Source organism: Trachypithecus francoisi, unplaced genomic scaffold, assembly GCF_009764315.1.
Source record: "Trachypithecus francoisi isolate TF-2019V2 unplaced genomic scaffold, Tfra_2.0 Lachesis_group5, whole genome shotgun sequence".
Lineage (NCBI taxonomy): Eukaryota > Metazoa > Chordata > Mammalia > Primates > Cercopithecidae > Trachypithecus > Trachypithecus francoisi.
In genome coordinates, this window is record NW_022681470.1 from 148,388,698 (window position 1) to 148,404,418 (window position 15,721).

Genomic DNA, 15,721 nt, shown 5'->3' on the forward strand with positions numbered 1-15,721 from the left:
CTGAGTAACTGGGACTACAGGCGTGCACCACCACACCCAGCTAATTTTTTGTATTTTTAGTAGAGACGGGGTTTCACCATGTTGGTGAAGATGGTCTCGAACTCCTGAGCTCAAGTGATCCGCCTGCCTTGGCCTCCCAAAGTGCTGGGATCACAGGTGTGAGCCACTGTGCCCAGCCTCATATGACATTTTGACCTAACAATCAACACTCCATCAGCCCAGAGAGGTCGGGTCCATGAATGCACCATCCCCCCCAGGGCAGCACAGGTGACAGTTGTGGCAACTGTGTCCCAGAGCATGGCCAGCCGTCATTCCAGCCTCAGCGTCGGCTTCTTTCCTGTCCACCCATTAAGCAAGTGTCTCGTGCTTTAGATTCAGAGTTACGGCAGAACCCCACTTCTGGTACTAATTTTGTTGTTGTTGAGACAGGGTCTTTGTTCTGTCACCCAGGCTGGAGTGCAGTGGTGCAATCACAGCTCACTTCAGCCTCAGCCTCCCAGGCTCAAGCAATCCTCCCATCTCAGCCTCCCAAGTAGCTGGGACTACAGGTATGCACCACCATGCCCAGCTATTTTTTCTTTTTTTTTTTTTGAGATGGAGTCTCGCTCTGTCGCCCAGGCTGGAGTGCAGTGGTGCGATCTCGGCTCACTGCCAGCTCCGCCTCCTGGGTTCACGCCATTCTCCTGCCTCAGCCTCCCGAGTAGCTGGGACTACAGGCGCCTGCCACCGTGCCCGGCTAATTTTTTGTATTTTTAGTAGAGACGGGGTTTCACCAGGTTAGCCAGGATGGTCTCGATCTCCTGACCTCATGATCCACTCGCCTCAGCCTCCCAAAAGTGCTGGGATTACAGGCTTGAGCCACCACCCCTGGCCCATGCCCAGCTAATTTTTTGTAGAGATGGGGTCTTGCCATGTTGCCCAGGCTGGTCTCAAACTCCCGGGCCCAAGCGATCCTCCTGCCTTGACCTCCCAAAATGCTGGGATTCCAGGCATGAACCACTAGACTGGCCCTCTGGTGCTAATGTCTGCATTGGTGAAAATGTAGCCCACCTCTGCCACTAAGGGGAACAGGGAGGAGGCAACATCACGTGGGGTCAGCGTTCCTTTGTCAAAGCTCCTCCAAACACTTTCCCCCAAAGAGAGGCAGACCGTGGCCTACAGCATTTCAAATTGTCTTTAATGAAAAAGGAAGAGATCCCAGCAAAGTCTGGCTTGAACAGTCATGCCACAAGGCAAGAACCCACCTCCCATGTGTCCCCCACCTCTCCCCCAGGACAGCCGCTCTGTGGAGAGCCACAGGAATGGAAATGGAGCCTGGGTTCCTGGCACTACCATGCAGGGGTCCACTCTGACCCTCAGGGGCATTAGATACTCTGCAGCATGCGGACGGCGTGGTGAAGGCACTGCCGGGTGGCGGGGACGCAGCCGTGGCTCCGCAGGTTGTCCAGGGAGTAGGAGGTGCTGGGGGGTCCCTGCTCCCAGAGGGTGAGCTGCAAACCCTCACCCTCGCCACTCAGCACCAGTTGGGCCGGGACTCCACTGAAACTCATCTGCAAAGGGTAAGATACCAGTCAAGGGGAGAAGGGCTCCCCTGCACCTGCCACCAGCCCTGGTGCTCCAGGAGAAAGACAAGTGGACACTGGACCCAGAGCCCCCAATCTGGCCCCTAGTGCCTGCCCCAGCCACAGGAACTCGGGGTCGGGAGGCCAAGCGCTCCACTGTACACCTGGGGAAACTGAGGCTCAGATGGGGGCTCCTCTGCCCACAGTCTTCCAGCAAGATCCCTGACTTTTTTTTTTTTTTTTTGAGACAGAGTCTTGCTCTGTCACTCAGGCTGGAGTGCAGTGGTGCGATCTCGGCTCACTGCAAGCTCCGCCTCCCGGGTTCACACCATTCTCCTGCCTCAGCCTCCTGAGTAGCTGGGACTACAGGTGCCCGCCACCACGCCCAGCTAATTTTTGTATTTTTAGTAGAGATGGGGTTCCACCGTGTTAGCCAGGATGGTCTGGATCTCCTGACCTCATGATCTGCCCACCTGGGCCTCCCAAAGTGCTGGGATTACAGGCGTGAACCACCGCGCCCAGCTTTTTTTTTTTTGAGACGGATTTTTGCTCTGTTGCCCAGGCTGCAGTGCAGTGGTGCAATCTCAGCTCACTGCAACCCCCGCCTCCCGGGTTCAAGCGATTCTCCTTCCTCAGCCTCCTGAGTAGCTGGTATTACAGGCGCCACTGTGCCTGGCTAAGTTTTATATTCTTAGTAGAGACGGGGTTTCACTATGTTGGTCGGGCTGGTTTCAAACTCCTGACCTTGTGATCTGTCCGCCTTGGCCTCCCAAAGTGCTGGGATTACAGGCGTGTGGCACCCAGCCAAGACCCCTGACTCTTGGGTATATAACCACCTCCAAGAAGGGTCACTTTTTTTGAATTTTTTATTTTTTATTGTTATTTTTTAGAGACAGGGTCTCACTCTGTTGCCCAGGCTGGAGTGCAATGGTGCAATTATAGCTCACTGTAGCCTCGATCTCCCAGGTTCAAAGGATCCTCCCACCTCAGCCTCCCAAAGCGCTGGGATTACAGGCACGAGCCACAGTGCCTGGCCCAAAAACGTCACGCATTTTCCATGCTGTGGCTTTTGTACTTAGGAGCCAATACTTTTTTCTTCTTCTTCTTTTTTGGGAGGCAGATGCTTCCTAGGGCTCCCCCAAAGTTTGTTCCCTAACAGCCCAGGCCAGGCCCCACCCTGCTGAGCCCCAGTGGCCCCTGAGTGTGAGCCCCGGGCTCACCTGCACCGTCCCATTACTGAACAGCAGCAGCAAGCCTTGCTCAGAGGCCAGGAAGCGCAGGAGGCAGAGGCCAGGTCCAGCAGGCGGCACAGGTGTGGAGAGGGTCCCCTCCTGTGGACAGACTTGGCTGAGGTCATGCAGAGCAGGGGGCGTCCCCACCCCTCACCCTCCCAGCACCCCAGCTCTCACCTCCCGCAGCCGCCGCTGCAGGCAGCCAGCAAAGAGCTGCAGCACGGCTAGCTTGGCGCACAGCGGGCCGGGCACATCCCTCAGGGTGAAGATTTCCAGCTTCCCGCGGTCGAGCATGTAGCACACTTGGCTGGGGCCAGGACACAGGGCATCTGTCCTGGGCAGCCCAGACCAGTGGACACCTTTCCATCCAGCTACACCCCCTGGAATGGTGGCTTTAAGGAGCAGCTCTGCCCTGGCCACACCTTATCTGTATGCCCGGTGCATGCTAATAAGGTCCCAGTAGGCCGAGCATGGTGGCTCATGCCTGTAATCCCAGCACTGTGGGAGGCTGAGGCAGGCGGATCACGAGGTCAGGCGATCGAGACCATCCTGGCTAACATGGTGAAACCCCATCTCTACTAAAAAATACAAAAAACTAGCCGGGTGAGGTGGCGGGCGCCTGTAGTCCCAGCTACTTGGGAGGCTGAGGCAGGAGAATGGTGTGAACCCGGAAGGCGGAGCTTGCAGTGAGCTGAGATCCGGCCACTGCACTCCAGCCTGGGAGACTGAGCAAGACTCCGTCTCAAAAAAAAAAAAAAAAAGGTCCCAGTGCGGCTCTCTGTTCTCGCCCTACCTCGGCTGACAGCTGGTCCACCCTTCCTGCCTTCCAACTCTGTCCACACTCCAGCCCCTCTCATCCCTCCCTGGTCACCAGCGCAGCCCAGGCCTCTGCCACTGCCCACCTGATGAGTTCAGCCACCCGCTGGCTCCCGTGTCACTCCCGCTAGACTGTTAAGACCGGGCGAAGTGGCTCACGCCTGTAATCCCAACACTTTGGGAGGCCGAGGCAGGCAGATCACCTGAGGTCAGGAGTTCGAGACCAGCCTGACCAACATGGAGAAACCCCGTCTCTACTACAAATACAAAATTAGTTGGGTGTGGTGGTGGGTGCCTGTAATCCCAGCTACTCGTGAGGCTGAGGCAGGAGCATTGCTTGAACCCGGGAGGCGGAGGTTGTGGTGAGCCGAGATTGTACCACTGCACTCCAGCCTGGGTAACAAGAGCAAAACTCCGTCTAAAAAAAAAAAAAAAGAAAGAGACAGGGTCTGGCTCTGTCCCCCAGGCTGGAGTGCAGTGGTGCAATCATAACTCACTGGAGCCCTAACCTCCTGGGGCCAAGTGATCCTCCCACCTCAGCCATCCAAGTAGCTGGAACTACTGCCGTAGAGCCCTGCAGTTGGCTAATAAAAAAAAAAAAAAAAAAAAAAAAAGGCGCGGTGGCTCACGCCTGTATTCCCAGCACTTTGGGAGGCTGAGGTAGGTGGATCACCTGAGGTCAGGAGTTTGAGACCAGCCTGGCCAATGTGGAGAAACCCCATCTCTACTAAAAATACAAAATTAGCCAGGTGTGGTGGTGCACGCCTGTAATCCCAGCTATTCATGAGGCTGAGGCAGGAGAATCGCCTGAACCCAGGAGGCAGAGGTTGTGGTGAGCTGAGATCGCGCCATTGCACTCTAGCCTGGGCAACAAGAGTGAACTTCCGTCTCAAAAAAAAAAAATTTGCCGGGCGTGGTGGCAGTCGCCTGTAGTCCCAGCTACTCAGGAGGCTGAGGCAGGAGAATAGCATGAACCCGGGAGGCGGAGCTTGCAGTGAGCCTAGATTGCGCCACTGCACTCCAGCCTGGGTGACAGAGCAAGACCCTGTCTCAGGAAAAAAAAAAAAATTGTAGAGATAGGATAGGTCTTGCTATGTGGCCCAGGCTGATCTCAAACTCCTGGGTTCAAGTGATTCTTGCACCTCAGCCTCCCACAGTGCTAGGATTACCAGTGTGCACCACCACAGCCAGCTAATTTTTAAATTTGTTGTAGAGCTGGGGTCTTGCCATGTGGCCCAGGCTGATCTCAAACTCCTGGGTTCAAGCAATTCTCCCACCTCAGCCTCCCACAGTGCCAAGATTATAGGTGTGCACCACAACGCCCAGCTAATTTTTAACATTTTTGTAGAGCTGGGGTCTTGCTAGGTTGTCCAGGCTGATCTCAAACTCCTGGACTCAAGCAATCCTGCTGCCTTGGCCTCCCAAAGCACAGGGCTGCTGCTTGCCATTCACATCACTTTCTCAGAGACCCCTTCCCCTTCCACCCCCCACACTACTGGGATTCACCTCCCTTCCTAATCTGCCTCTTCACTGCGTTCATTTCCTGCAGAAAAGCACTTGGTCATTCATTTGTTTAGCGTTGTTCTCCCCGGACCAGGCAGGGAGCACTTGTAGGTGTGCACAGCGGGTGCTTAATAAATACTTGAGGCCGGGCGCGGTGGCTCAAGCCTGTAATCCCAGTACTTTGGGAGGCCGAGACAGGCGGATCACAAGGTCACAAGATCGAGACCATCCTGGCTAACACAGTGAAACCCCGTCTCTACTAAAAAATGCAAAAAAACTAGCCAGGCGAGGTGGCGGGCGCCTGTAGTCCCAGCTACTTGGGAGGCTGAGGCAGGAGAATGGCGTAAACCCGGGAGGCGGAGCTTGCAGCGAGCTGAGATCCGGCCACTGCACTCCATCCCGGGCGACAGAGCGAGACTCTGTCTCAAATAAATAAATAAATAAATACTTGAGAGATGAATGAAAAAAGGCAGGGGGAGCGCCTGGTCCCCAGGGCACAGGAGACCACAACTTACCCTCTGGGGGGACGCAGGGCCATGTGGGTGCCGTCCCGAAGCAGGACACCACTGCCCCCGTCCGAGAGCTGGTAGCCAAAGCCGTATTTGCTGGAATGATCCACCCATTTGGGGGCCCAGAGGATGGGCCGCTGCTCTCCCAGGGGGTCCAGTGTAGCTGGGCGCAAACAAACGTATGCTGAACCAAGGTCCAGGGGTCAGGCATATAGTAGGCGCTCAATAAATGCGATGGACTGAAACCATGGGTGAGACCCTTTCCACGGCGGGGACTGGACAGAGGCTTGGGGGCTTCAGTGGTGGATTCTAGGAGATCAGACATCAACAGAAGCCATGGAACCGTAACGAATTCCTGGCTTGCAGAGGGAGACTGTGGGATACTGGTGCACCCCTGAGAATGAGTAATTCTCAAATGCTTGTGATGCTCTGAAAATTCTACACATTTCTGTGCGTGTGTTTGTTTAGTTTTGTTTTTTTGAGACGGAGTCTTGCTCTGTTGCCAGGCTGGAGTGTAATGGCGCGATCTCGGCTCACTGCAACCTCCTCCTCCCGGGTTCAAGCGATTCTCCTGCCTCAGCCTCCCGAGTAGCTGGGATTACAGGCACCCGCCACTGCACCCAGTTAAGTTTCGTATTATTCATAGAGATGGGGTTTCTCCATGTTGGCCAGGATGGTTTCGATCTCCTGACCTCAAGTGATCCACCCGCCTCGGCTTCCCAAAGTGCTGGGTGTGAGCCAGTGCACCCGGCCTGGTTTTTTGTTTTGTTTTTTGAAACAGAGTCTTGCTCTGTCCCCCAGGCTGGAGTGCAATGGTGTGATCTCAGCTCACTGCAACCTCCGCCTCCCAGGGTTCAAGCAATTCTTCTGCCTCAGCCTCCTGAGTAGCTGGGATTACAGGCGCCTGCAGCCACACCCGGCTAATTTTTGTATTTTTAGTAGAGACAGGGTTTTGCCATGTTGGCCAGGCTGGTCTCGAACTCCTGACCTCAAGTGATCCCCGCCCCCCCGCCTTGGTCTCCCTAAGTGCTGGGATTACAGACGTGAGTCACTGCACCCGGCCCCATTTCTGGGTTTTTGATTATTTGTCTGTTTGCTTTTCAGACAGGGTCTTACTCTATTGCCCAGACTGAAGTGCAGTGGCATGATCTCAGCTCACTGCAGCCTCCACCTCTAAGTTCAAGTGATCCTCCTTCCTCAGCCTCCTGAGTATCTGGCACAACATGCATGTGCCACCATGCCCGGCTCATTTTTTTGTAGAGATGGGGTCTCGCTATGTTGCCCAGGCTGGTCTCAAACTCCTGGACTCAAGCAATTTGCTGGCCTCAGCCTCCCAATGTGCCGGGATTAGGGTGGTATGAGCCACCACATCCAGCCAAAAGTTTTATTTTACTCAAAAAGTTTTTTATTTTAGGCCAGGCGCGGTGGCTCACCCCTGTAATCCCAGCACTTTGGGAGGCCGAGGTGGGCGGATCATCTGAGGTCAGGAGTTCGAGACCAGCCTGGCCAACATGGTGAAACCCTGTCTCTACTAAAAATACAAAAATTAGCAGGCGTGATGGCACACACCTGTAATCCCAGTTACTCGGGAGGCTGAGGCAGGAGAATCGCTTTGAACCCAGGAGGCGGAGGTTGTGGTGAGCCAAGATGGCACCATTGCACTTTGCACTCCAGCCTGGGCAACAGAGTGAGACTCCGTCTCTTAAAAAAAAAAAAGAGGCCGGGCGCGGTGGCTCAAGCCTGTAATCCCAGCACTTTGGGAGGCCGAGGTGGGAGGATCATCTGAGGTCAGGAGTTCGAGACCAGCCTGGCCAACATGGTGAAACCCTGTCTCTACTAAAAATACAAAAATTAGCAGGCGTGATGGCACACACCTGTAATCCCAGTTACTCGGGAGGCTGAGGCAGGAGAATCGCTTTGAACCCAGGAGGCGGAGGTTGTGGTGAGCCAAGATGGCACCATTGCACTTTGCACTCCAGCCTGGGCAACAGAGTGAGACTCCGTCTCTTAAAAAAAAAAAAAAGAGGCCGGGCGCGGTGGCTCAAGCCTGTAATCCCAGCACTTTGGGAGGCGAGGTGGGAGGATCATCTGAGGTCAGGAGTTCGAGACCAGCCTGGCCAACATGGTGAAACCTGTCTCTACTAAAAATACAAAAATTAGCAGGCGTGATGGCACACACCTGTAATCCCAGTTACTCGGGAGGCTGAGGCAGGAGAATCGCTTTGAACCAGGAGGCGGAGGTTGTGGTGAGCCAAGATGGCACCATTGCACTTTGCACTCCAGCCTGGGCAACAGAGTGAGACTCCGTCTCTTAAAAAAAAAAAAGAGGCCGGGCGCGGTGGCTCAAGCCTGTAATCCCAGCACTTTGGGAGGCCGAGGCGGGCGGATCACGAGGTCAGGAGATCGAGACCATCCTCGCTAACCCGGTGAAACCCCGTCTCTACTAAAAAAAATACAAAAAACTAGCTGGGCGAGGTGGCGGGCGCCTGTAGTCCCAGCTACTCGGGAGGCTGAGGCAGGAGAATGGCGTAAACCCGGGAGGCGGAGCTTGCAGTGAGCTGAGATCCGGCCACTGCACTCCAGCCTGGGCGACAGAGCGAGACTCCGTCTCAAAAAAAAAAAAAAAAAAGAAAAGAAGAGGCTTCTTCTGGGCTGGAGACCTGGTGTGGGGTTTGGGGCTCCCTCTCTAAGTGGGGCAGGACGTGTGGGTCAGTGGAGGCTGAGGGAGAGGAGAGGAGAGGAAGAGGGTTTGGGTTCTGGGACACTGCGGATAAGAGGAGTCCCCTTTGGAGTGTGGCCCGTGGGCCCCGGGCTCTGTGGCCAATGTCCCACGTCACGTTTCCTCATCACTGGGTCTCTAACAAGACCGGATCATGAATTTAAGAGACCCTGAAAGGTAAGGCTGCCTGAGAGCCCTCTGTGCCAGGCTCTGCATACAGGAGGGCTAACTCACTCCCCTGATGTCACCGTGTCCTGGGGCCCTCACCCCTACTCCTCACCCCCAGAAATACCCAGGAGGGCCCAGGACGGGGATGAAGACAATTTTACTTGGCTACTAAGAGAAAGGGTGATCCTGGGGGTTGGGCTGGCTCCTACCCGGGAGGCCCATGTCCAGGCACAGCTGCAGGTGTCTGAGGGCTGCCTCCACCTCCGGCCGCCGGCTCCCCTCGGGCCCTGGGAGGACAGGTCTATGTGCCGCAGACAGGCCCGGGTTCCCACCACCAGGCTCCTCCAACCAGCCCCGCTCCCCACGGCTCCATCCAGGAACACCTCATCCTCAACCCAGAGACGGCATTCCCATTTGACAGGCGGGAAAGGTGAGGCCGGGACGGCGGCTGTGACCCTGGTAAGTCACGGCCTTGGTCCCCCCTTTACTTGTACCTCCCGACCTGCAGCCCCAGGCTGGGACGGGGATCTGCTCACCGGCCAGGTCACTCTGCAGGGTCCCATGTGCGACCAGGTGGATGGGGGCTTCCAGGCAGGGAACCGCTTTTGCAGACAGGGAGCTCTGAGGTGGGAGCAGCAGGGGTGAGGGGCGGCCCCAGCCCCTGGGAGAGGCGTGAGGAGGGTGGTGGGCTCTGGCCTCTGCCTGTGCCCACCGAGCTCTGCACACAGAGGCACTGCTTTCCCCTTGGGAGGCAACCCCGGAGTGTCTCAGAGGCATACACGCGGCGCTCAATAAATGCGATGGACTGAAGCCATGGATGGGACCCTTCCCGTGGCCTGGAGCCTGGCCCTTGGGAAACCCCAGGTGAGCACATTTGGATGCAAATGGATCCCAGCTTTGATGCGTCAGGACGGGACCAGGGAGAGGGGGCCGGGCTTGGAGATCCCAGAAGGGGTTCAGAGAAGCTGGCATGGAGGAGGGGGTTTTAGCAGGGGTCAGGCATGCCCTCCACCTGTCCCTCCCCGTATCCCCCACCCCGATGTCTCACCTCACCGCCCCACTCCATGGAGTCAGGGTCTGGCCCATCTTTTCCTGGACCCGAAGCCTCCTTAGGTGTGAAGGGGCCTGCGAGAGGCACAGCTTGGGCCCCAAGCGGGGGGGGGGGGGGGCACCTGCTACCCACACCCACCCCTGATGTGGAGACAGAGCGGAGCAGGTGGCAGGTGGCAGGTGGGGGCAGGTAAGAGGTGTGGGCAGGTGGGAGGTGGGGGCAGGTGGGAGGTGGGGGCAGGTGTGGGCAGGTGGGAGGTGGGAGCAGGTATTGCGTAGATATCAGGCAGAGGCAGGTGTTGAGCAGGTGTGGGCAGGGGCGGTACTTACAGGGTGGCCGGCACTGGGTGAGCAGCAGCTGGCGCACCTTCCGGAAGACCCTGCCCAGAGGCCGGGGTACGGCAAATATGGGGGGACTGTGGCAGGAGTGGGCCGGCAGCCGGTCTGGAGTGAAACCCTTCGGATGGGGGGTTTGGAGTCATCCCCAGCTTAGGTTGCCCAGCCCCTGAGCACCTGGGTTACCTGGGACGGGGGGGCCTGGCCTCGGCTGAGCAGGGCAGGCTCTGGCTGATCACCTGCCGGGGACCCCACGCTGGGGACCGCCGCCCACCTGCGTGAAGAAGTTGTCGTGCAGCAGGTGTTCCAGGCTGGGCCGCTCGGCCGGGTTGGGTGCCAGGAGGCGTGCGATGAGGCGGCGTGCATTGGCGGACAGATGAGCGGGTTCGGGGTAGTGGCCCTCACGGATGTTTTGGTACATCTCCGACAGGGGTGAGGCCATGAAGGGCGGGGCGCCGGTCAGCACCATGTACCTGGACCAGGTGGGGGACAAGAAGCTGGGCGTCCAGGCACCACTCACAGATACCCCTGCAAACTTGACCGGACCTGCCCACACAGCCCGCCTTTGCAACCCGTATCGGCTTACTCACCTCCCAACATCCACCTGCACCTGGCACCCTGTGCATTCCCGTGCACCCTGCTTGGCTGACACTGGTGTCTGTCCGTCCCCGCCTGCACCTGGCACCCTGTGCATTCCCGTGCACCCTGCCTGGCTGACACTGGTGTCTGTCCGTCCCCGCCTGCACCTGGCACCCTGTGCATTCCCGTGCACCCTGCCTGGCTGACACTGGTGTCTGTCCGTCCCCGCCTGCACCTGGCACCCTGTGCATTCCGTGCACCCTGCCTGGCTGACACTGGTGTCTGTCCGTCCCCGCCTGCACCTGGCACCCTGTGCATTCCCGTGCACCCTGCCTGGCTGACACTGGTGTCTGTCCGTCCCCGCCTGCACCTGGCACCCTGTGCATTCCCGTGCACCCTGCCTGGCTGACACTGGTGTCTGTCCGTCCCCGCCTGCCCCTGGCACCCTGTGCATTCCCGTGCACCCTGCCTGGCTGACACTGGTGTCTGTCCGTCCCCGCCTGCACCTGGCACCCTGTGCATTCCCGTGCACCCTGCCTGCTGACACTGGTGTCTGTCCGTCCCCGCCTGCACCTGGCACCCTGTGCATTCCCGTGCACCCTGCCTGGCTGACACTGGTGTCTGTCCGTCCCCGCCTGCACCTGGCACCCTGTGCATTCCCGTGCACCCTGCCTGGCTGACACTGGTGTCTGTCCGTCCCCGCCTGCACCTGGCACCCTGTGCATTCCCGTGCACCCTGCCTGGCTGACACTGGTGTCTGTCCGTCCCCGCCTGCACCTGGCACCCTGTGCATTCCCGTGCACCCTGCCTGGCTGACACTGGTGTCTGTCCGTCCCCGCCTGCCCCTGGCACCCTGTGCATTCCCGTGCACCCTGCCTGGCTGACACTGGTGTCTGTCCGTCCCCGCCTGCACCTGGCACCCTGTGCATTCCCGTGCACCCTGCTTGGCTGACACTGGTGTCTGTCCGTCCCTGCCTGCACCTGGCACCCTGTGCATTCCCGTGCACCCGGCTTGGCTGACACTGGTGTCTGTCCGTCCCTGCCTGCACCTGGCACCTTGTGCATTCCCGTGCACCCTGCTTGGCTGACACTGGTGTCTGTCCGTCCCTGCCTGCACCTGGCACCCTGTGCATTCCCGTGCACCCTGCTTGGTTGACACTGGTGTCTGTCCGTCCCTGCCTGCACCTGGCACCCTGTGCATTCCCGTGCACCCTGCTTGGCTGACACTGGTGTCTGTCCGTCCCTGCCTGCACCTGGCTCGCCCTGAACTCACCTGCATACACTTTTTCAATTCTCGTATTTTTTTTTTTAGACAGGGTCTCCTTCTGTTGTCCAGGCTGGAGTGCCGTGGTGCGATCACAGCTCTCTGCAGTCTCCACCTCCTGAGCTCAAGCGATCCTCCCAACTCAGCCTCCTGAATAGCTGGGACTACAGGTGCACACCAGCACTCCTGGCTAATTTTTATAATTTTTGTAGAGACAGGGTTTTGCCAACTTGGCCAGGCTGGTCTTGAACTCCTGGACTCAAGCGATCCTCCTGCCTTGGCCTCCCAAAGCTCTAGGATTACAGGCGTGAATCACCACGCCCGGCCTCCACCTTCCAATGCTATCTCACACCTGCCCTGTGCCCACACATGCTGCATCCCTGTACACATACGTCCTGACCTGCCTGTGCTGTTGCCACCTGCCCATATCTGTCCACGTGTCTGTGCACACCCTCCCCCATCCTCTCTTGCACACGCATCCCCACACACATCCTATTCATACTGCACACTTGGTGGCGACAGGTGCCTGTTCCATGCGCCCCACTCTGCACATGGGTCCCCACCTGTTCCGTGCAGGCTCCCCCTTGCTGCACCTGCCCCCCTGGAGGCCCTGCCCACCCTCCCCAGGACCCCACTCACATGATGCAGCCCAGAGCCCAGATGTCTGACTGGCAGGAGTGCCCGTTTCTGGAGACAACCTCGGGGGCCAGGAAGTTAGGGGTCCCACAGAGCACTCTAGGAGGGGTGTCATGGGGGGCTCAGGAAGGCTGGCATCTCTGTGCCAGACTTCAGGGCCAGCCGTGCCCACCTGAACAGACTGCTCAGAGCCCCCCTGGCTCTCACCCGTGGCAGCGGCCTCCTGGCCCCACCTTGGCTGCCAGCCCCAGGTCTCCAATCTTCACCTCCATGTTCTTGTTAAGGAAGAAGTTACCTGGCAGTGGGAGGAGCATCGTGCATGGGGGCAGATCTGCACCCACCTCCTGACGCCTCCACCCACAGCCCCCGCCCACAGTTCCCCTTCCTGGCACTCACTGAGCTTCAGGTCTCGGTGCACGATGTGCCGCTGGTGCAGGTAGTGGAGGCCGCTGACCAGGCCCCGCAGGTAGTAACGCACCTCCGGCTCCGTCAGGGTCTGCCGAGCCCTCAGCACGTGAGCCAAAGACTGCAGGTGCCCAGCGGCCCCAGATTAGAAGGCTCAACCTGGCCGAGGTGGTATGGCTGACTATGGGATAAGCACAGGTGTGCACAGATGACCAACCCCAATAGGAGCGTACGGGTTCAGATGGGCCCAAGTGGCCACTGAAGGGGCCACGCACCTTTCCTCACAGGCACAGCCACCCAGCCCCGGTCCCGCACCTGGCACCACCTTCAGGGTGAACACGGCGCTGGTGGACATGCCCGTCAGCTTAAAAAGGAAGGACCAGGTGATCGGCAGTGAGCGCAGAGGGGGCATATTCTGGCACAGGCGGACCCAGGTGAGCTCAGGTGTACTTAATGGGCACAGTGAGTTCAGGGGTGTATGATGGCATGACTAAATTCAACTAGGCCACGGTGGGCACAGCTGGGTGCAGGAGGGGTGCAGGCGACCACAGGCATAGGGGCATGCTGGTATGTACAGGTGGGTATGGGTGAGTCCAAGGGGGCCAAGAAGAAGCAAATATATGCTCTTGGGCCCGGGCAGTCACAGGAGTATAAGCTGGTCCGGGTGTCCCAGGTGGATCAAGAGAGCCTAGGTGTGCCCAGGGGAGTAAAGGATGGACACAAATGCCCCATGTAGGCACAGGAAGCACTGGCGACTGGACGGCAGAGGGCACACAAGATGGTACGGGGTCAGCAGCGAGGTGCAGATGGACACAGGGTGGACACAGACGGGCACAGCTGACACGAATGCTGCCCTCTCCCCAACCCCCGGGCACCTGGCGGCTGCAGTACTCCAGCACCATGTACACGTGGTCGCAGTCAGCAAAGTGTCCGTGGAAGGCCACGATGTTGCGGTGTCGCAGGCGGCTGTGCAGGGCAATCTCACGCTCCACCTGGAGGCACAGCCCTGACATGTACCTGCCTGCAAGGGGGCACGGGCTGCAGGATGCTCGCCTGCCTCGTGTACAATCTCACGTCCACCCAGGGCTGGGACGAAAGGGCAGGGCCTTCTTTGGGACATGCTGCGGGCTGCGGGCCCTAGGGACTGATGGGGACACGCACCTTTCCCTGTGTGCAAAGCCACCCGGCTCCAGCCCCGCCACGCGGCACCACCTTGAGGGCAAACACAGCGCTGGTGGACATGTCCGTCAGCTTGTAGCAGCGGCTGAAGGCGCCCTGAGGAGAGGGTCGGGGATCAGCGGGCAGGTGTGCACAGGTGTGCAAGCTGGCAGCATGTACAGAGGCACAGGGCAGCAGGGACACAGGTGTGGCCAGGTTTCTTCACACACACACACACACACACTGGGGAAAAAACAATGCACAGCTTCCAGCCTCCCACCTGGACACACAAGACATGGCACACACAAGAATGCACAGAGACACAGGCAACAGGCACATCCACGCCTGGTGCCTACAGGCCACGGACCACAAGACAGCACCGGACGCACAACACCACGCCTGAATACAACACACGAACACACAATGCCCAGACACAGAGTCACCATGCATGGACACACAACACCACACCCAGACACACAATGCAGCAACACGCAAACACATGAATATACAATGTCTGGACATGCAGTCACCATGTGTGGACACAACACCCAGACACAGCACAGAAACAAACACACGGACACACAATACAACACATGGACAAAGACACAGATACACAAACACAACACATGAACACACAACTCCCAGACACACCACATATGAACACACAAACACACAAGCACACCACATGAACACACAACTCCCAGACACACAACACAATGACTAGACACACAAAGGCATGACGCACAAACACAACAGGTGAACAAGCAACACAACACCCCGATACACACACGAACACCGCACAGCACCCCGGCACTTGGAAGCAGTGGTCACAGACATAGCACACTCAGACCCTCGCCAGGCTCGCACACACACCCAGAGGCAACACAGCGTCGCATCCCGAGGCCGAGCCGCACGCCCACACCCCGGACACGCAACCCACGTACACGCCGCGCAGCGAGCCCAACACGGTTCCCGCCACGCGAAACCCCGCACTGGAGGCCCGGCGACTCCGGACGCGCGCCCGCGCCAGACCCCGCGCTCGCAGGGACGCGCCGCGCAGACCTCGCCGGACCGCCCGCGCCCCCGGGGACTCCAGCCTAGCCCGGCCCGGCCCCTCGCGGACTCCGGGCGCGGGGCCCCCACCTTGCCGATCAGCTTCCCGCGCCTGTACACGCGGCCCGAGCTCGGGTCTCGCAGGAAGGCGGCGACCAGGGGGCGGCTCCTGCGCCGCCGCCGCGGCAGGGGCTCCATCTCGCGGGCTCTGGCACAGCCGGGCCGGGACCACCGCTCCGGGGCCGCTCCGGGGCCGCTCTGGGGGCGCAGGAGCCGCCGGGGCGCGTCTTATTGGCCGCAGGGGCGGGGAGGGGGCGGAGCCCGGGCGCTGGGCCGGCCGCGGGAGGGGCTGGAGGTGCCCGGCCAGGGGGTGGGGGGCGCGTGGGCGGCGGGGATGCCGCGGCTGGGGAAGTTCCAGAGACTAGAGCGCGCCGGAACCCCGTGCGCCAACCGGGCGCTAGGAGCCACGTTCAGCCCGCGAGCTGCTCCGACCCTGCACCCCCGGGCTGGCTGGGAACCGCTGCTGCGGCCCCTTTACCAAGCGGGAAACTGAGGTTCTCTCGCGCGTGGGGGTTTGGGGGCTTCGGGGGTCCTCTCCCCCAAAAGTGCGCTTGAGGTATGAGCCTCGTCATTCCGAATGTGTGCCATTTCGGGCCCTCCCTGCTGGCGGGTCCCTGGGGCCCACATGAAAACGTGGGGCTTGATGGCCTTGGGCACTGGGGAGCCACAGC

The 15,721-nt window shown here is 59.2% G+C and overlaps 1 protein-coding gene across 1 annotated transcript; it reads right to left on the reverse strand.

Annotated features, from left to right (window-relative positions):
• Positions 1-1,268: 1,268 nt before the first annotated feature.
• PLK5 (polo like kinase 5 (inactive)) lies at positions 1,269-15,188 on the reverse strand. The gene is made up of 15 exons (XM_033196305.1): positions 15,081-15,188; positions 13,941-14,054; positions 13,655-13,771; positions 12,771-12,900; positions 12,582-12,669; positions 12,378-12,473; positions 10,170-10,368; positions 9,890-10,016; positions 9,545-9,634; positions 9,046-9,111; positions 8,719-8,796; positions 5,629-5,785; positions 2,972-3,101; positions 2,783-2,893; positions 1,269-1,550 (listed from the first exon to the last, which is right to left on the reverse strand). The coding sequence occupies exons 1-15, from the start codon at positions 15,186-15,188 to the stop codon at positions 1,365-1,367; spliced, it is 1,797 nt and encodes a 598-aa protein (XP_033052196.1). The 3' UTR covers positions 1,269-1,364.
• Between the last annotated feature and the right edge of the window lie 533 nt (positions 15,189-15,721).

Coding starts and splice junctions, on each gene's coding strand:
- PLK5 (XM_033196305.1), bottom strand. CDS start 15,188: ATGGAGCCCCTGCCGCGGCGGCGGCGCAGGAGCCGCCCCCTGGTCGCC. Junction 9,635..9,889: donor CACCCAGTGCCGGCCACCCT/GTAAGTACCGCC, acceptor TGCCTCTCGCAG/GCCCCTTCACACCTAAGGAG. Junction 1,551..2,782: donor TCAGTAATGGGACGGTGCAG/GTGAGCCCGGGG, acceptor TACCCTTTGCAG/ATGAGTTTCAGTGGAGTCCC.